Source organism: Sorex araneus, chromosome 2, assembly GCF_027595985.1.
Source record: "Sorex araneus isolate mSorAra2 chromosome 2, mSorAra2.pri, whole genome shotgun sequence".
In the NCBI taxonomy this organism is placed as follows: domain Eukaryota; kingdom Metazoa; phylum Chordata; class Mammalia; order Eulipotyphla; family Soricidae; genus Sorex; species Sorex araneus.
Window position 1 is genome coordinate 235,888,757 of NC_073303.1, and position 17,887 is coordinate 235,906,643.

General features: G+C 64.5%; 1 protein-coding gene across 1 annotated transcript; it reads left to right on the forward strand.

The window, feature by feature from the left end:
• Positions 1-1,924: 1,924 nt before the first annotated feature.
• Positions 1,925-15,142, forward strand: PIAS4 (protein inhibitor of activated STAT 4). Its single transcript, XM_055126506.1, has 11 exons — positions 1,925-2,018; positions 5,807-6,236; positions 11,456-11,540; positions 11,631-11,672; positions 11,773-11,863; positions 11,957-12,085; positions 12,216-12,321; positions 12,851-12,924; positions 13,036-13,196; positions 14,070-14,200; positions 14,279-15,142. The coding sequence occupies exons 1-11, from the start codon at positions 1,992-1,994 to the stop codon at positions 14,560-14,562; spliced, it is 1,560 nt and encodes a 519-aa protein (XP_054982481.1). The 5' UTR covers positions 1,925-1,991; the 3' UTR covers positions 14,563-15,142.
• Positions 15,143-17,887: the final 2,745 nt, after the last annotated feature.

Genomic DNA, 17,887 nt, shown 5'->3' on the forward strand with positions numbered 1-17,887 from the left:
TAAAATAACAACAATGAAATTCAACTAAGGAGAGCAGAAAGGCAGAGTCTCTGAACTGCTGGAATCATAGCCACCCCAAACTTGCTGAAACTTGACTACCCACTGTGGCCGTGCCATCATGGTGGACTGGACCTACAGCATCGGAGCTAAAGCATTTGCTTAGCACATGGCAGCTGCGTCTCTGTGGGAGGCACTGGTTTGTATCCCAGGTCCACCTACGACCACACAAGCCCCAACAGGGGTCACTCCTGAGCACAGAAAAGGAACAGGTCTCATTTTGTGGGATTTTCCAGTCCATAAACTTTTTTTTGTGGTTTTTTTTTTTTTAATGTTTAAGGCAAACAATCCCCTGAAAAACAAAGGAGGAAGATTGGGGGTGAGAGCAGGTGAGTTGTACCATTCCAGAACTGAAGTCTAGGGTGGGAGTGGAGAGGGTGTTTGCTCTCACGCGGCCATCCTGGGTTCCATCCCCAGCGTCCCATACATTTCCTGGAGGACTGCCAAGAGGACTGCCAGTGGACTAGAGTGATAGCACTGCAGGTAGGGTGTTTGCCCTGCATGCGGCTGACCCAGGTTCGATTCTTCCATCCTTCTCAGAGAGCCTGGCAAGCTACCTAGAGTATCCCGCCCGCACTAGCAGAGCCTGGCAAGCTACCCATGGCATATTCGATATGCCAAAAACAGTAACAAACCTCACAATGGAGACGTTACTGGTGCCCGCTCGAGCAAACTGATGAACAACAGGACAGAGCTACAGTGCAGTGCCTCTGCCAGGAGTAATTCCTAAGTGCAAAGCCAGGAGTAACCCCTGAGTATCGATTGCCAGATATGCCTTCCAAACAAACAAACAAAACAAAACTCCAGAACTGAAGTCTGTCTTAAAGAGTTCACATTTTCTTCACCGTCTGTTTTTCGGTTTTTGGGTTTTGTTTTATTTTAGGTGAGAGGGCACTCTCAGCCCTGCTAGGTCACTCCTAGCTCTGTTGTGATCAGGAGAAGCTCTCTGGTGCTGTGGGACACACACGCACTCACCACACACAAAAACACAGAGCACGTGGTCCCCAGGGATTGAACCTGGGCTTCCAGCCTTCAAGCCTGAGCTTCAGCACCTTGGCGTTTGTTTCCATCTTACCTCCATCGCTGAGTTTGGGGGGTGGGGTAAGAGGTGGGAGGGACACTCACATTTCAGGCTGAGAATTATGATCTCAGGGAATGTCCCCGGGGTGCTCGCTTCCTGCTCGTTATGCAAGAAATGTTGGGGTTCCCCAGTCCATTGGGTACTGGAAGTCATGGAATGCTCGAGAGCAGGGTCCATGAGGATTCCAAAGGACCGTCGGGGTTAAGGAGGCAGGGTTAGTGTGGACAGTAGAGAAGGGCAACAGGGGTGACAGAGAATACGAGCTGCGGAAAAACTGGGGAACGGTCACTCCGCATTTGTCAGGCCAGCGGGATGCAGCGTCAGGCCCCGGATGTGCACCGCGCAGGGCGCCCTGGCAATTTGCACACATTGGCGGTCGCGGGGCTGGAGCAATCCAGCACTCCAGGTGCGCACCTGGCGACGCCCGGCGCTGGGATCTAAGCCACTTGGCTGCATTGTTGTCCCCGCCGCCTCTTACCACCACCGCCATCCCCACGCCCTCGTTCCCACCCACCACAAGACTTAGGACCTGCCCCCACCCTACACCTGCGCGAGAGGCTCGTGTCGCTTTAAGAGGCAAGACGCGCCCAGGAGTGGGCGTGGCCGTCGCCAGCCGAGAAGCCTGGAAGGGCGGAGGGGAGGGGGGTCCCCGCGAAGTGGGGCCGCCCTGATTGGCTCCACGCCAGGGCGGCGGCCGCGCGCGCCTGCGCAGTGCCGAGGAGCGCGCGCCCGGGCGGGGGAGGAGGGCGCGCGGTCGTTCATTGGCCGCCGTGTCGGCCCCGCCCACGAGTGGCGGGCGGTCACGTGACGCGACGGCTGGGGGCTCCCGGCGCGGGGGACGCTGGTGGCCAAGATGGCGGCGGAGCTGGTGGAGGCCAAAGTGAGTGAGCGGCGGCGGCGCCGGGCCGGGCGGCCGGTCGAGGGGGCGGGGGCCTGGCGGTGGGCCGAGTTCTGCGCCCGCCGCCGCGAGGCCCCACGGCGCGGCTCGCCCGAGGCTCGCCGCCCGACCCCCCTCGTCCTCCCCCCTGGCCCCCCGGGCTCCGGGTGCGGGGCGGGGAGCGGGGAGGCTGGGGGCGGGGTCCCCGCGACCTCCCCCGGCGCCTGGGTACGAGGGTCCGGCCCAGCCTCCCCGCGAGGCTGTGGGCAAGGCTCTCCGCGCACCAGCCGTGCCCAGCACGAGCATTTAGGGTCTGCGTCTCCCGAAACACGGGGACCCGGCCCCGCCTCCCAGGCTGAGACAGGGGTCCTCCCCCATCCCCCACCCCCGGAACGCGGCGATGCTCGAGCGACCCGGCCCCAGCGTCGCGCCCCGCGTCGCGGCCGCAGCCGGGTGCGTGCTCGCGGGCCTGGCGGGGGGAGTGTCTGGGGCGCCCCCCGCCCCGTTCTTTTCTTGCGTCCAGCGGTGTTCCCGGCCCTGCAGGCCAGCTTGGAGTTAGCGACTCTCAGGGTCCCCCTCTCGCCCCCCACCCCCGAGCTCTGCTGTTGCCACCGCCGCTGGCATCCTGCAAAGGGGCCAGGGGGTCCCGGGGCTCTCCGATGCATCCCCTCGGGATGCATGCCATCTCTATCCATCCTACCCCACCCCCGTGCTCGGCCATGCAGCCCGGGTCCGCGTCCGAGCCCCGCCCCCCCTGCTGACACCACGCGGTGTGCACCCAGTGGGCCCCAAACCCCGATTGCCGCCCAGCCCCCAGCTGTCTGGGCTCTGCCCGGCGGCACCACCCCGCGGCTGCAGCCACAGCTGCGAGGGTCCACGCGTGCCAGGGTCTCTGAAGCCCCTTAAACACCCATGCGCACCACCTCCCTCATTGCTAGCGGGGTGGGGGACCCCCGCGTCTCTGCTTTTGATCTTCCCTGCACTCCTTGTTGGGACTTAGGACTCACTTTTTCCCTCCCTCCCGCCCCCTTCCACCTTCCGTTCCTGCCAGTGTCTGGTATCGATCCGCCCGCCTGGTTCTAGGGGTGATCGCTAGCTCAAGGGGCTTCCCTTGCTAAGAACTTGTCGGGGGCGAGGGGAGGTCCCAGAAACCCACCCAGGCATCGTCAGTGCTGTCTTCCCCAGAAGTTTGCTGAAGCTGGGAGGTGCGTGGAGGCGGGTCCCCACCGACTCTGCTCCCTCTGCTCCCTTCTGCCCCCACTGCTCCGCGGTGCTTGCCTTCCGGACCTCGGATTCCAACCCCCGCCCCCGTTACAAAGTTGCAGAGATATTTATTTACAAGGCATTTCCCCGCCTTCACCTCAGTTTGGGAGGGGTGCCCAAAGCGGGTGGGGTGGGGGTGGCGCGTGGACCTGGAGCAGAGGCCCCATGAGCTCTGCTTGACCTTCCAGAGATGAGGCCCCCAACTCCCTAACAGATGGTGGGCCCTTTTTATTTCATTTATTTTCTGGTTTGGGGGGCCACACCAGTGGTGTCCAGGGCTGACCCCTGGTGCTGCACTCAGGGATCACTCCTCACAGAGCTGGGGGACCCTGTGAGGTGCCAGGGATCGAACCTCCGGTCAGCTGTGTGCCCTCAGCGAGCACTGGCCCGCTGTGCTATTGCTCTAGGGTGACCCGTTTCCTGGGGATCCTCTGTACCAAGGGGAATTGGGCTGCATAGCACCCCCCTATCCAGAGGAGCCGCCCCTTCATCCCTAACCTCGAACTGTCATTTTGGAGTATCTTTTCAGTAATTGAGGGTCCTACCCCTCCCCCCCCTTCTCTCACACACACACACATGGAGCACTGCTTTTAGTTACTTTCTTAGCCTCTCTTTAAGAGCTGAGTTTGCTTTTTCTTTTTCCCCCCTTGGGTACAGACTTGGAAATCCAGTTCACACTCTGAAGATCCCTTAGTGCTGGGGGGTGTTTGTGTGAAGCCCCAAACCTGTTACCGCAGCAGTTGTCTGGCTGCACGGTCTGGGTTCCACCCTTCTCTGAGGCTGGGGGCGGGGCGTGGGTGTTTATAAACACAGGTGCAGTGAGGCTTGGATAGTGGGGGGGGGGTGCCCTCACCTGACACCCTGGCAGTGCCCGGGCCAGGCTCCTTTCTGGTGGCAGGTGCTGGGAAACTCGAGTGGTGAACATCCGGCCACAGGTGGGGGGCGGGTGGGGCCTAGCACCTCGCGTCCAGCCCGGGATCAGCCTGTGTCTGTCTGTCGGCACCCCCTGCCTGCCCTCTTCCCCCACCTGCAGGCAGGACCTTGCCCCCTGCGGGCCTTAGGCCTTTTGCTCTGTGCAGGTTGGGCAGGGGGGTGTCCGTCAGGCTGCTCCTTAGCTGTCAAGTGACCCCCATGCCCCTGGGTAGGTGTGCGCTGCCCAGGGTTCCCTGTGCTTCCCCGCCCCGTCTGGCCTGCTGTGAGGTTCTGCCGGAATGGGTTTGGGGCGCCGTGTTCCTGCAGGGTTCGATCCCCAAGTGTTTTTTGGGGGGAGGGGCAGCAGGACCTGGTGCAGTGTCTCAGCCAACTCACCCTCTGTGGGACCACAGCGCTGCTGACACCCTGCCAGCGCCGCTGCCCCTCTGCCCCCCACATTTGGACTCGCCTCAGGCTCCAGAATCTGCTGGTGCCTCTGGCAGCCAGGACCCCCCTGCCCTCTGGTCCTGCCCTCTGGAGTTCTCGGGGCCTGGCTCTCTGCCAGCTTCACTGGTCATGGGCCCAAGCTCTGTTCCTGCCCTTTGATAGAACCTTCTCTTTCCCACCACACTTCACTTGAGTTGGGCCAGCTTTGGGGGAGCCCGGCCCTTAGGTGCCCTCAGCCCTGCGTGGGACAGGCTCCCTCCTTCCCCGGCCCCCTGCTGCTAACTTTGGTAGGGGCTGCCTGCTGCTAACTTTGGTTTGGGGATTGTTTAGGGGTCCCGCCTGACGATGCTGAGGGGCCTCACACATGCCCAGCCCTTGGCACTCTTGGCACTCTGACCTTGGTCACCAGGACCCCCCGTCACAGACTCCTGCCACCCCCAGACCCCTGGGATTGGCCGGTCAGATCCTCCCCTCGGGGAATCTGGGTGATGTCTGGGGACTTTCATGATGGTCTGTTTTGTTTTTGGGTCCCCTTTCACCGGTTGTCAGGTCTCTGTACTCGGGGATCGCTCCTGATGGCACTTGGGGGACCATATGGGGTGCTGGGAATCGAACCTGGGTTGGCTGCTGTGTGCAAAGCAAGTGACCTCCCCACTGTACGATTTTTCTAGCCCTTTATGATTTTTTTTTTTGGTTGGTGGGGGGGGCTACACCCAGTGGTGCTCAGGACTTACTCCTGGTTCTGTGCCCAGGAATCACTCCTGGCGGGGCTCAGGGGACCCTCTAGGGTCCTGGGGATCAGACCCAGGTCAGCCACCGGCAAGGCAAAACACCCTCCTTGTTGTCCTGTCACTCAGGCCTCTCCTTATGATGCTCTGAACCAGAGTCCGGGGCCAGGACATTGCCCAGCCCACAGAAAAAACTACTGGAACTAGCCGGAAAGAACAACGCTGTGTCATGGGGTGCGGGCATTCGGGGGGCCAGGTGCGGGGGTGGGGGTGGCCATCCACTGTGGCCGCAGCCCCAGGACAGCGAGTGTAGCGGATGTCTCGGCTCTGCCCACACCCGACAAGGAGACTGAGGATCCGAGAGAGGAGAGTAGCCGAGGGGCTGGGGGGCAGAGCGGGGGTCCGGGGTGGCCTCTGAGCGCCCGTTCTGCCGCCCCCCAGAACATGGTGATGAGCTTCCGAGTGTCCGACCTCCAGATGCTGCTGGGCTTCGTGGGCCGCAGCAAGAGCGGCCTGAAGCACGAGCTGGTGACCCGCGCGCTGCAGCTCGTGCAGTTTGACTGCAGCCCCGAGCTCTTCAAGAAGATCAAGGAGCTGTACGAGACGCGCTACGCCAAGAAGCACGCTGAGCCCGGGCCGCCCGCCCGCGGCCTCGACCCCCTGGCCGTGCACACCGCCGCCTTCGAGCGCGAGCGGCCGGCTGCGGGGGCGCGCGCGCCGCTGCCCGGCCCCAACCTCGACTTCCCCGTGCTCTATGGCAAGTACCTCAATGGACTGGGCCGCCTGCCCAAGGCGCTGAAGCCCGAGGTGCGCCTGGTCAAGCTGCCCTTCTTCAATATGCTGGATGAGCTGCTGAAGCCCACGGAGCTGGGTGAGTGGGTCCCCGGGATGGCGGGGTGGGGGAGGCGGGGCGTTGAGGCAGCAGGGCGGGGTGGGATGCCCCCCCCGCAGCCCCCCCTCCGAGCACCCCCTCCTGGCTTCCTGCTAGCCCATGTGAGAGGGATGGGGGCCACCCCAGGATGGCTCAGTAGGAATGCCTGGGGGAGGGGCAGGATCCGGCCTTGTGCTTCCTCCTGACCCCCTCTGGGCTTCCTCCCTGTCCCCTCGTACCCAGGCATCCCCAGCGCCCCTCACCACAGGTGTCACCCCCCTCTTCTGTGCTTCAGCGTGGTCCTCCCGCCCACCAGCTCCCCACACTCACCCCATCTCCCGTGTACTTACAGGTGGGCAGGACGGCCCTGCGGGCAGCACCCTCGTGGTTTTTATTTTTTGGCCTTTTGGGTCACACCCAGCAATGCACAGGGGTCAGTCTTGGCTCTTCACTCAGGAATTACTCCTGGCAGTGCTCGGGGGACCATATGGGATGCTGGGAATTGAACCCGGGTGAGCCGCGTGCAAGGCAAATGCCCTCCCTGCTGTGCTACCACTCCAGCCCCAAGCACCCTCGTTCTTGGCTGTCCCCCTGTACCTGCTTCCGTTGGGCGGGTGAGTGGGTAGTAGGTGGGTGCTGGCTGGCCATGGCCCGCGGTGCTCAGGGTTCACTCCTGGCAGGGCCCAGGGGATCCTGTGCAGTGCCGGGGGTTCACACTGTGGCTCCCCACATTCCATCGCTGGGTCCCCTGTCCCGTCATCTGGCCGGCTGTGGGCCCTGCACGTCCCCTCTCCACATCCCTCCCAGCCCAGGTCCTAAGTGCTCCCCCCCGCCTCAGCACAGGCCTGCTGGCACCTTCTCCCGGTGCCCTGGCGAGAGGCTGGGAAGGGGGCAGGGGTGTGGGGTTCTGTTCTGAGCGGCTGTACTTGGGGGGGGGGTTTCCTCTGCCTGAGGCCACGTCCCTAGGTGACCCCACCTTCTCCCCGGGCCCTCGCTTGCCGGACCTGTCACTGGGGGTTCTGGGAGCCCTTCTGAGTGAGGAGCCTGTTTGGGTCCCCACTGCCAGGCGCGGGGGCAGTGGAGGGGCCGAGACCTCGCCCCCTTCTCTGCCCGTCTGGGGCTTCCTTCCTGCTGGAGTGAGCCCGGCTCCCCGCGGCCCACAATGCATCTCTGCCCGAGCCCCCGGGGACCCCGTCACCTGATCTCCGGGAGAGTCTGCGCCCCTGTCTGCACCGAGAATGAGTCGCCCGCCCGCCAAGTGGCGGCACAGAACAAAGAGGCGCCTCCCCCCAGCCCTGCGCCCCCCCCGGGGGGCCCCCAAACACTATGCCGGGCCTCTCCCCCCACCTCCGGGTTACGGGACCCCCGCTCATTGTTCCAGGACCCGGGATGTGCTGGATCTCAGCCCCCTTCCTTGCCTGGGGGCCCCCGTGAGGCCCTGCCCTTGTTCCCTCCCCTCGCCCGGCACAGGTCAGCGCTGGCGGTGGGGGCAGCCTGGACATAAATCACGCACCGGAATGCGGTGGGGGAGGGGCGGCGATGCAGGGCCCACAGGGCGGCTGGAGCCCCCGGCCCACCCCCGCCCCCCCCACGCTAGCCCTCTGAGCCCCTGTACCCGTGGCGCTAGCCCATGGCGCTGCCCCCTGGGCAGGCCTCAGAGTTCCAGGGAAGGCTCAGCACCTGCTTCCTGACCCCAGTGGGATTGGGGGGTGCTGGGGGCATGGTTCCAGGGTGGGGGGCCACAGCTTGGGGCGTCCCAGGGCCAGCGGGTGCCCCCCGGCATGGCCTGCTGGGGTGCGGGAGGCCGTCATGAGACTGGGCGGAAGGAAGGAAGCTGGTCGCTGAACTGACGTGGGCCGTCCCCGCCCCCCGCATCCTGTGCCGGGCCCTGAGGTGGTGGACTGGGGGTGCAGTGGTCACCGCGCCGCCTCCCCCATGCCACGTTCACACACCACGTGGGACCCAGTCCTCCTCTCCCGGGCTCTAGTACAGCTCCGTTAGAGCGAGGGATCCCTGAGCGTTGATAGGGGGCTGGGGCGGGGGGGTTTGTGCTCTGCCGGGAAGTGCAGGGCCCCAGGGGTGACTCTCAAAGTTTCCTGGTGCCCCAGTTTGAGCTTGGCAGGGGGGTGGTAGTTAGGAAGGCTTCCTGGAGGAGGAGGCTGTGCTCTCACACAGACCCTAGGACAGAGCGATTGTGAGCCTGGCCAGGGCCGGGTGTGGGCCCATGAATGCAGGCCATTGTAACTGGGCCGAGGTGTGGCCTTGGTCCCAGAATGTCTTGGGGAAGGGCCTGACCGGATGGTCCCCCGGGGCCACCCCTGATGCAGCCCTGGCCCAGTGTCCAGCCCTTCACCTATCCGTCCCTGTGGCTTGCGCAACTGCTCAGGCCCTGCCCTCGCCCCGGGGCCCTGCCTGGTGCCCCCCTGTGCCTCCCGTGTACATCCATCCCTGCCCACTGCTCTGGCAGCAGGACCTGGGGCTGGTGGTCCTCATGCCCCTTCAGGCTGTGCCCCATCCACCCGGAACCCACAGGTCCAAAGTCAGGGGCCTGCCACCCTGCGGACCTTGACCGTCTCCTTCCTTGCTCTCTGGGGCTCGGCTGGGCACTCGGTCTCCCCCGCAGCTGGGCCCAGGACGGATGAGGGGGGACGTCCACCGGACCCCCCTCAGCTTTGCCTTTGCTCCTTGGGGTTGGGTCTGGGCCACACCCGGTGTGTGTTTGGGGATCAGGTGGTGTTTGGGGGCTGGGGGGACCCTGGTACAGAGCTGCTTTCGCCCGCTCGGTTGTTGGGGGGCCTCAGTAGGGGACGCGGGCTCAGCCCTGGCTGCTGTCCGGGCCCGCCCTTCAGTCATGCACACACGGCATGGCGGCGGGTGGGGGTCCTAGCACTGCTCCTGCCGGCCCACAGCTGACGACCACCCGGCCCCGGCTGCCTGCTCAGCATCCTTTTCCTTTGGGTGTTAGGGCCACCGCACACTCCCGGCTCCGTGGCTCACTCCTGCAGGGGCTCGGGGGACCCTGTGGGATACCTGGGATTGAACCCCGGTCAGCTGCGTGCAAGGCCAGGGCCCTCTGGCTGTGCTCTGGCTCAGGCCCCGGTCAGTGTCTGGACATCATCGTGTGGTGGCATGTGGGGGTGCTGGGACCCTCCCCAGACCCACTGTGCTGACCCTGGCCCGCTTCGCCCCTTCCTCACTTGGGCTCTTGGGAGGTTCTGTGTGGCCGGGAGCAGGACGCGCCTCGCACCTGGGTTCTGTCCCAGCACTGCGTGCCGCTTACCTGTGGCCTTGGCCATCCTCTTGGGGGCCCCTGGCAGCCCCGCGGTATAGGGGTGGGCAGGGCACCGCTGTCGCTGCTTGGGGTCACTCCGACTGTGCGTGGGGACGCAGGTGCCCGCAGCCAGGCCTGCCGTCGCCATCTGTCTCTGCTTTTACTTCCGGGCTGCCCGTTTCAGGGACTTGAAAGGCAGCGGGACTAGGCTGGGACAGGAACATTCCAGATAAGGGAGGCACCCAGAGGCCTCTGGGCAGGGGGTCACAGCCCCGAGGGCTGAAAGCAGGGCCCAGGGATGGATATGGGGGAGGGGGTGGACACTGCCCCCCCTGCCCTGGAGGGCCAGAGGGCTTTCTGTAGCCGCTGGCCACGGGTGGGGGACAAAGGCCTGACCCACTGTGCTGAGAACTGGCTGGTCATGGCCACCCCTGCAGGAACTATCCAGACCCCTCCCCCGACCCATTAGGGCCTGAGCCGCTGGAGCCCCCCCCCAACCCAGTGCTCTGGGCCTGTGTCCCCTCACCAGCCTCCTCCTCAGGGCCTCTTGGCCTCACCTCTCTGGGGACCCGCCCAGACAAACAAGTGTGACGGTGTCCGCCCCCAGCCCTAGCCCTTGACCAGACAGACAGCCCCCGGGGCTGTGTAGAGCGCAGCCACAGCTAGGGGTGTGGGCGGGGTTGGTAGCAGGCACGTCTGCGGCTGCATTTTCCCCTTTCCCCCATCTTATTTGGGGGTGGGGGAGGACCACTCCCGGTTGTGCTCAGGACTTCTCCATGGCTCTGTGCTCAGGAGTCACTCCTGGTGGGGCTGGGGACCAAACCTGGGTCCGCCGTGTCAAGGCAGGCACCCCCCCCCCACACCAATGCAGCTGCCTGTGCTCATGCGATGAAGATCAGAGGCTGGAGTAGTTGACTGGGGGCACCCTCAGGCTCTAGGGGTGCACCTTCCCTGTCGGCGTCGTGGCAGGCGCATGGGGAGAGCCGTGGGGCGCAGCTGGACCAGGCCCTGGCTTGGAGGTTTCCTCTCGGGGCGGGGGGCTGCTGTTCTCCCCGCAGTGCCCCCCTCAGATTCGGCCTTGGGGCTGCAGCCTGGCTCAGGATGCTCCTGAGACCCATGCCCCGGGCTGAGGGGCCTCGTGTCCCCGTGTCCAGCCCCCATCTGGGGAGCAGCTCCTGCCACAGTTGCCAGTTTGTTCGTTCCTGTGTTTGGGGCCACACCCAGCGGCAGGGTCTGGACCCCTGGGGGATGCCAGGAATCGAGCCTGGGCCGGCGGGCAAGGCAGCTTCAGTCCTGATCTCCCTGTGAACCCGGGTCACTCTGGACCGCAGGCTTTGCCCAGTGCATGTCCAGAGCCCCGCCCCTACTCAAGGCTGCTCCGGGACGCCAGGTGCCCACCTGCCCTGGCCCGCAGCAGCGCCCGCACCCTCATCCCTCAGTGGGTGGCCGCGGTGGGGCATTTGTGCCTTTCCAGGCTTGGCCTGTCAGCTTGGACCATTTCTTCCTCTTCTCCCAGGTTTCAAGACTCATTTTGGGGGTCTGGGTTGGTTTCTGTTCGGGGGGCCACACCTGGCAGTGCTCAAGGCTGACTTCTGGCTCTGTGCTGTGGTGCTCCCTCGTGGTGGGGCTCGGGACCGGACAGGGTGCCGGGGATGGAACCCGGTCAGCCGCGTGCAGGGCCGTGCTGTCCCCACTGCCCTCTGGCTCCGGTCCCTTGAGTCTTCGACAGGGCTCAGTGAGCTGAGCTCCACCCCTGCCCCCGCAGCCTCTGAGCACTGTGCAGGGAGTAGTCTGACCCCCTACTCCAGGGCCCCTCATGGCTGCCACCTCAGGTGCCCTCTCCTCACAGCTGTGGGTCTCGGCACTGCTTTCCCCCCACCTCTGGAAGGCAGCTGGGCGGGGGCGCCCGAGCCGGCTCTCCCGGTGCCAGCGCGCCTGTGTGTGTCAGTCCCGCAGAACAGCGAGAAACTGCAGGAGAGCCCGTGCATCTTCGCCCTGACGCCGCGGCAGGTGGAGCTCATCCGAAATTCCAGGTGCGGGAGTGGTGGAGGGGCTCATGTACCCCTGGCTGGCTGCGGGCGGATGGGGTCAGCCAGGTAGCCTCACTTTCGTTCCTCACACAGGGAGCTGCAGCCCGGGATCAAGGCCGTGCAGGTGGTGCTGAGGTGAGCCCCGCCCCAAGGCCCCCGTGTCCCCATCCATGGCTCCCTCTCCTCCTCTTCCCGCCTTCGGCGGCCCCAGCCCACACCCAGCCTGTGCCCGCAGGATCTGCTACTCGGACGCCAGTGGCCCACAGGAGGACCAGTACCCCCCCAACATCGCCGTGAAGGTCAACCACAGCTACTGCTCCGTCCCGGTGAGTGCGTGGGGGGACCCAGGGGGCGGGGGTGGCCCAGCTGCGGCTGTGGCCACGGCCGGTATGAGCCCGTCGCTGCCTGTGTGCTCGCAGGGCTACTACCCCTCCAACAAGCCGGGCGTGGAGCCCAAGCGGCCGTGCCGCCCCATCAACCTCACCCACCTCATGTACCTGTCATCGGCCACCAACCGCATCACCGTCACCTGGGGCAACTACGGCAAGGTGAGTGGGGGCCGCCCCAGCACGCTACCCGTCTCGCGTCCCCGCCCTCCTGGCTGTCGGGGGGGGGGGGGGGAGGGGGGGAAGGGCGCCTCTGCAGGGCGGGGGACCCACGCCCACCTCCGGCCCACAGAGCTACTCGGTGGCCTTGTACCTGGTGCGGCAGCTGACCTCCTCTGAGCTGCTGCAGCGGTTGAAGACCATCGGGGTGAAGCACCCAGAGTTGTGCAAGTCGCTGGGTGAGTACAGGGGGCCCCAGGCACCAGACGCCCGTGGTTTCGTGGGGGTGGGAGCTTTAAAGGGGACCCACCCAGCACTGTCTCCCTTCCCTGCCCCCGCCCAGCCACCTGGACACAGCAAGTGCCCACCTGTGGCTGGCACCGGGAACACTGGGTGTGGGGTGGCCCAGGTGAGGCCCTGCCCTGCCTTGCACTTCCCTCCAGGGCGTGAGGCCTTCGGGTCCTGGGGTGGGACTTTCCAAGGGTCAGAGGTTTGGTGGCGTCTGTGGGCTGCTCCTTCCACCTCGTCCAGCCCGGCCTTCACACACCGCGGGAAGTGCCAGGTCATTTTCTGGGAAGGGGGTTCCTGGGATTTTATGGACATGACCCTTGCCTCCCCCTAGCCCCCTCCTCCCCTGCCCCCGCATCCTCACCACCCAGGCTCAGGTGCCGCCAATCATGGGAAGGCGACTGTTCCCTTCGCTTCTCAGGAAAGCCGGGGTTCAGGGGGGCGGGGTCCTCCCCCTGACACTGGCCCTCCTCTCCGCAGTCAAGGAGAAGCTGCGCCTGGACCCTGACAGCGAGATCGCCACCACGGGCGTGCGGGTGTCCCTCATCTGCCCGGTGAGGCAACCGGCCAGGCCAGGGGTGTGGGGGTGCGGCTGGGGCGCGGCCTAACCCGCTCAGGCGCAGACGAGCACTTGCTAATGTCCGCCTGCCCCTCCCGCCCTGCAGCTGGTGAAGATGCGGCTGTCGGTGCCCTGCCGGGCTGAGACATGTGCCCACCTGCAGTGCTTCGACGCTGTCTTCTACCTGCAGATGAACGAGAAGAAGCCCACCTGGATGTGCCCTGTGTGCGACAAGCCGGCCCCCTACGACCAGCTCATCATCGATGGGTGCGTGCGCCCCCGCTCCACAGCTGCCGGGCCGCGCAGAAGCACGGGCCAGGCGTGGCCACGCCCCCAGCCTGACCACGCCCTCTTTACTGGCTAGCCCTCTGGTCACGGTGCCCCGCCCACACCTGTCCGCAGTCTGAGCCACCGAGCTTGGGGCGCAGCCTCTGGGCCGGCCCCCACCAAGCCAGTAGAGGACTGACCCAGGACTTGAACCCGGGTCTCTGCCACTCTGAGCCCTCCCTGATGGGGCCGAGCTGCCGCCCTCTTGCAGCCTGGGCAGAGGGAGGAGACCAGGCCTGAATAGCAGCTCTGTTCCCTGCTGGCAGCTGTGGGGCTGGCACACGACCCCCTCCCCCCCAGGCCTGGCCTGGGTCAGGTCACTCAGTTCGGGTGTCAGCCCATGGGCTGGGGAACGTGATGCTGGTTCCACTGGAGCCACGAGCCCTGGAACCTAGGATCCCCGCAGCCCCCTCCACGTAGCCCATGGGCTGAGGGTGGTAACCGGGGAAGCTTCCTGGAGGAGGGGGCCTCGGTTTATCGTTAATGCATCTCCGTCCTTGTCCGGCTCTAGGCTTTTGTGGTTCAGGGCCCTACCCCAAACCCTCACTTCTGAATTCCCGACTGGGCCCTGGGGTGAGAGGAGCAGAGCAGCACAGACGTTCATTCCTGTTGCTCAGGCCTTGTCCAGAGGCCAAAGTGGAGCTGTGCACTGGGGTTCTGGGGTGTGAGTAGGAGCTCTCCAGGTGGGTCGTGCATGGCGGCGCTGCGGGGCCACTGCTCTGACCCATGGAGGCTGCTGCAGCGCAGGACAGAGCCAGTCTCTGCAGGGGCGCCCCCCACCCATCACCTCTGTGGTCCCCCATGTCCCTCCAGGCTCCTCTCCAAGATCCTGAGTGAGTGTGAGGACGCAGACGAGATCGAGTTCCTGGCGGACGGTTCGTGGTGCCCGATCCGCGCGGAGAAGGAGCGGAGCTGCAGCCCGCAGTGCCCGATCCTGGTGCTGGGTGAGTGGGGGGCGGGCCCTCCTCGCGGGGGGCGTGCGGGCCTGGACCCCCAGCCTGAGCCCCGTCCTGTCTCTGCAGGCACCTCGGACGCCAACGGGCTCCTGGCCACCCCCAGCATTAACGGCGGCAGCAGCAGCGGCGGCGGCACGGGCGGGGGCAGCGGGGCCCTGGGGGGCGGCGGCGCGGGGGGCAGCGTGGAGAATGGCAAGACCGGCGCCGACGTGGTGGACCTCACTTTGGACAGCTCATCGTCTTCGGAGGACGAAGACGAGGAGGAAGAGGAGGACGAGGACGAGGACGAGGAGGGCCCGCGGCCCAAGCGCCGCTGCCCGTTCCCCAAGGGCCTGGTGTCGGCCTGCTGACCGCGCCGCGCGGCCGCCCGGCCGGACTCACTTTTCTGGTGCTCTCCGCGCGCGTGCGCGCCGGCGGACAGACGCGGGGCGCGGAGGCGGCGCGAGTGACCTTAGCTGGCTTTCCACCGTTCCTCTGTCCGGACACCCCCTCTGCCCGGCGCCCGGTGCTGCACCCGCGGGACCGGACTGGACTGTCCTAGGGGAGGATTTAAAAAAAGGAAAAAAAAAGAGGCAAAAAGCCCACCAAAAAAACAAAAAAAGGAAAGAAAAAGGAAAAAAAAAATCAATGAACCTACAGGAAAAGCAACAAGAAAGGAAACGCGGGAGAAGCGGACTCCGGCCACGAGGCCCAGCCGCCTGCCCGCAGCTGCCTCCCTCCTGCGGCCCCTGGACACCCCTGCCCCCACCTTTGCCGCCATCGAGCATTCCAGCTGGTGCCGGGGCGCCCGCTGCCCCCGGCCCGCCGCACCCCGCATCCCGCCCTTCGCCCGGCCCCCCACCTCGCAGAGAGCCCCGAGTCCAGCGCCGAGCAACCAAGCGTTTTAGCCAAGAAGCCATGGAGTGGGTTTGGGGGTGGGGGGGAAGAAGGGGAGGGAAGGGGGTGGGGGGTGGGGAGAGGCGGAGGAGGGGTCCAAGGAAGGGGCGGGGCGGGTGGGAGGGGTCGCAGCCACAGATATTTTTTTGAAAGTGCAATAACTTGGTATTTTGAAGACCCGGCTTGTGGTCTGGGCCCCCCCACCCCCCTCTGCGGGCGGTGGGGGGTCGGGGTGGGGGGGCGCCCCCCCAGGATGTGGCACCGCGTGGCGAAGGGGGGGTGGGTGTCAGTTTTCTAGCCAGCTACCTCGGAAATTCCAATTCAGGTTAACTTCCCTATGGGCAGCGCCCGCTGTCCCACCCCCACTCCCGGGGGGGCCCCGGGGCCCCCACCCCGCGCTCTCAACTTGGGGTGGCCCCTCTCCCCCCTCTTCGTGCTCTTGGGTTTTTGCCCCGACGGGTCCCAGGCCTGCCCAGCGCCCCCCCCATCACCACGATCTCGTCTTCCAATAGGACCAGGCCAGGCTTAGGGGTTGCGGGAGGGGTGGGGGACGCAGGCACCGAACCGGTCCAGGCCCACTGGCCCCAAATGCTCCAGCAGGCCCCCTCCGCCCGGCACGGGGCTTTATTTTTTGTGTGTGGGGGGTTTTGGGGTTTTTTTTTTGTATTTTTTTTCTCTCAGTTCCCTCCCCCCAGCCCAAGAATAATTTTTGTTGCACCCCCCCTTTGTACACGCAGATGTCTCCGGTCAGGAAGCAATATCATTTTATCATTTCAGGTGTCGAGTGAGGGGCGGGGCCGTGGTCGGGCGAATATTCAGTTTTACTGTATAAACTCGGTTCCGCAGTCCGGCCCGCACGGGCCCGGCCGCGGTTTTCTAATATTTGTATTCTAATTTAATTGTTTTTTAAAAACGCGAATAAAAAAAAAAAAAAAGGTCAACGTGAAGCTGCCGGTGGAGACCCAGGGGTCTGTGGCGCTGTGTGTGCTGGGGGGCGGGGATCCAGGGAAGTCTGCACCAGTCACAAGTGTCAGGAGAGGGTTCCCCAAAGGGCACTAGGAGTTCCCACGGGACTCAGCATACCAGTGCTCCAGAAATGGGTCAGAGAGGTCCCTGCTGGCCGGGCCATGGGAACGGGGCTGGGCGGGACCCCCTCCACCAGCAGGGAGACCCGAGCCTGAAGCCAGCCCCAACCCAGAAAGCCCCAGGTAAGCTCATGACAGGACGCCCCCACACACAGGAAGTGGGTTTGTGGTGGTCTGCGGCCTGGGTCTGCATTCCGGTCCTGGAGGTGGTTCTGGCCCAAGCCAGCAGGCGGTGTCTGGGTGGGACCTTGGGGCCCAGTCACGGCTGTGGCCCAGCCCATGGGCACCTGGGGCTGGGTAGGCACCCTCTGGAGTCCGTGTGCACCCACCCCATCCCCACCGGCCCCTCTCCCCTCCAGGAGAAAGGTGCCCAACCTTTCCACAAGATGTACTTGTAGGAGTCAGCTAGGAGGGGGTCCCTTGCCAATGTCATAGGGGCCTGAGGGCTCCCCAGGCGGTAACACCCTACCCAGGGGCTGCGGAGCCTGCTACTCCCCAGGGGTCTCCCCCAGGGTACCCCCCCAGGCCTGGCACTGCCAGCTACACCCACCCACCCACCCACGCAGCCCCAAGGGGGGGCTTGTCCATGCCTCTGGCCCGTGGCAGACCCACTGGGGAAGGGGCCCCCAAACCCACCCTTGGCGGCCCCCCCCAACAAAACAGCAGAGCGCGTGAGAATCAGGCAGACAGACGAGGCGGGGTTCGGAACAGGCTGCATTTAGTGGCTTTTCTTTTTTTATGTACAAGAAAAAATGATTTTTTTCCGGGTTTTTTTCATCATCTTTTTGTCATTTTTTTTTAATTACTTTTTAAAGCTTCTCCCCCCACCCCCAAAAGTGCATTTTTTTTTAATCAATGGATTTTTCTGTTTTGCAGTCTCCCACACTTTTATAAAGACTCAAATACAGTCTGTGGAATGTCTCCTCTGTGCTGTGGGCCCCCCACCCGTCCCCAGGCCGGGCGCCCCAAAGTCCAAGGCACCTCGTGTCCGGGCCTGGGCCGCACCCCCCCGGGCGTGGGGGGGGAAAGACCCAGCACCTGCCCCCCCCATCCACTCTGGGTTCCAGGCAGCCCGACCAAGGGGATTTGGGGGGATCTCGCAGCCCACCTCCGTCTCATGGCCCTGCACCCCCATAAATCTATATAGTGCTAACAAATCTTGACTCTGAGGTTACATCTGGGGGGCCTGAGCCCCGACCCTGACCCATGTCCAGCCAACACCCCCCACCCCCGCCCCATCCAGAAAGGCCGTTTCCTCAGTTTAAATAACTTTTTAAAATAAAACTGCAAATATAAATATCTTTCTTTCTCAAAAAATAGGATTTTTTTCTTTTTTTTTTCTTTTTTCTATTTTCTGGATTTAAAAAAAATGGATTTTTTTCTTCTGCTTGCTTTTTCCCTGCCCACCCCCCCACGCCCCTATCCCTGTCTCGCCTCTTACAATCTTGGCTGCCTGGGTCACTGCCAGGTAGACCCCCCCACACACACCCAAGGGTGGGGGTGACACACCCTTCCCGCCTCGGTCCTGCACGGTCCCTCATTTGACCGAGGCCCAGGGGTCTCCGAAGTGCAAAGCCCCCTCCCCCAGAAGCCTCTAGAAGGGGCTGGCTGATCCCCCCCACCTCTGCCCTCCCCACCCTGCAGGGGGTACAGCCCTGCCAGGGCCTTTGCTTTCAGGTGGTCCTACAGATGGGTGGGCACACAGGGCTGGGAG

Bases quoted from the DNA above. Each gene is read 5' to 3' on its own strand.
- PIAS4 (XM_055126506.1), top strand. From the start codon at position 1,992: ATGGCGGCGGAGCTGGTGGAGGCCAAA. The intron at 2,019-5,806 runs GTGAGTGAGCGG...GCCGCCCCCCAG, and splicing joins CGGAGCTGGTGGAGGCCAAA to AACATGGTGATGAGCTTCCG. The intron at 14,201-14,278 runs GTGAGTGGGGGG...CTGTCTCTGCAG, and splicing joins GTGCCCGATCCTGGTGCTGG to GCACCTCGGACGCCAACGGG.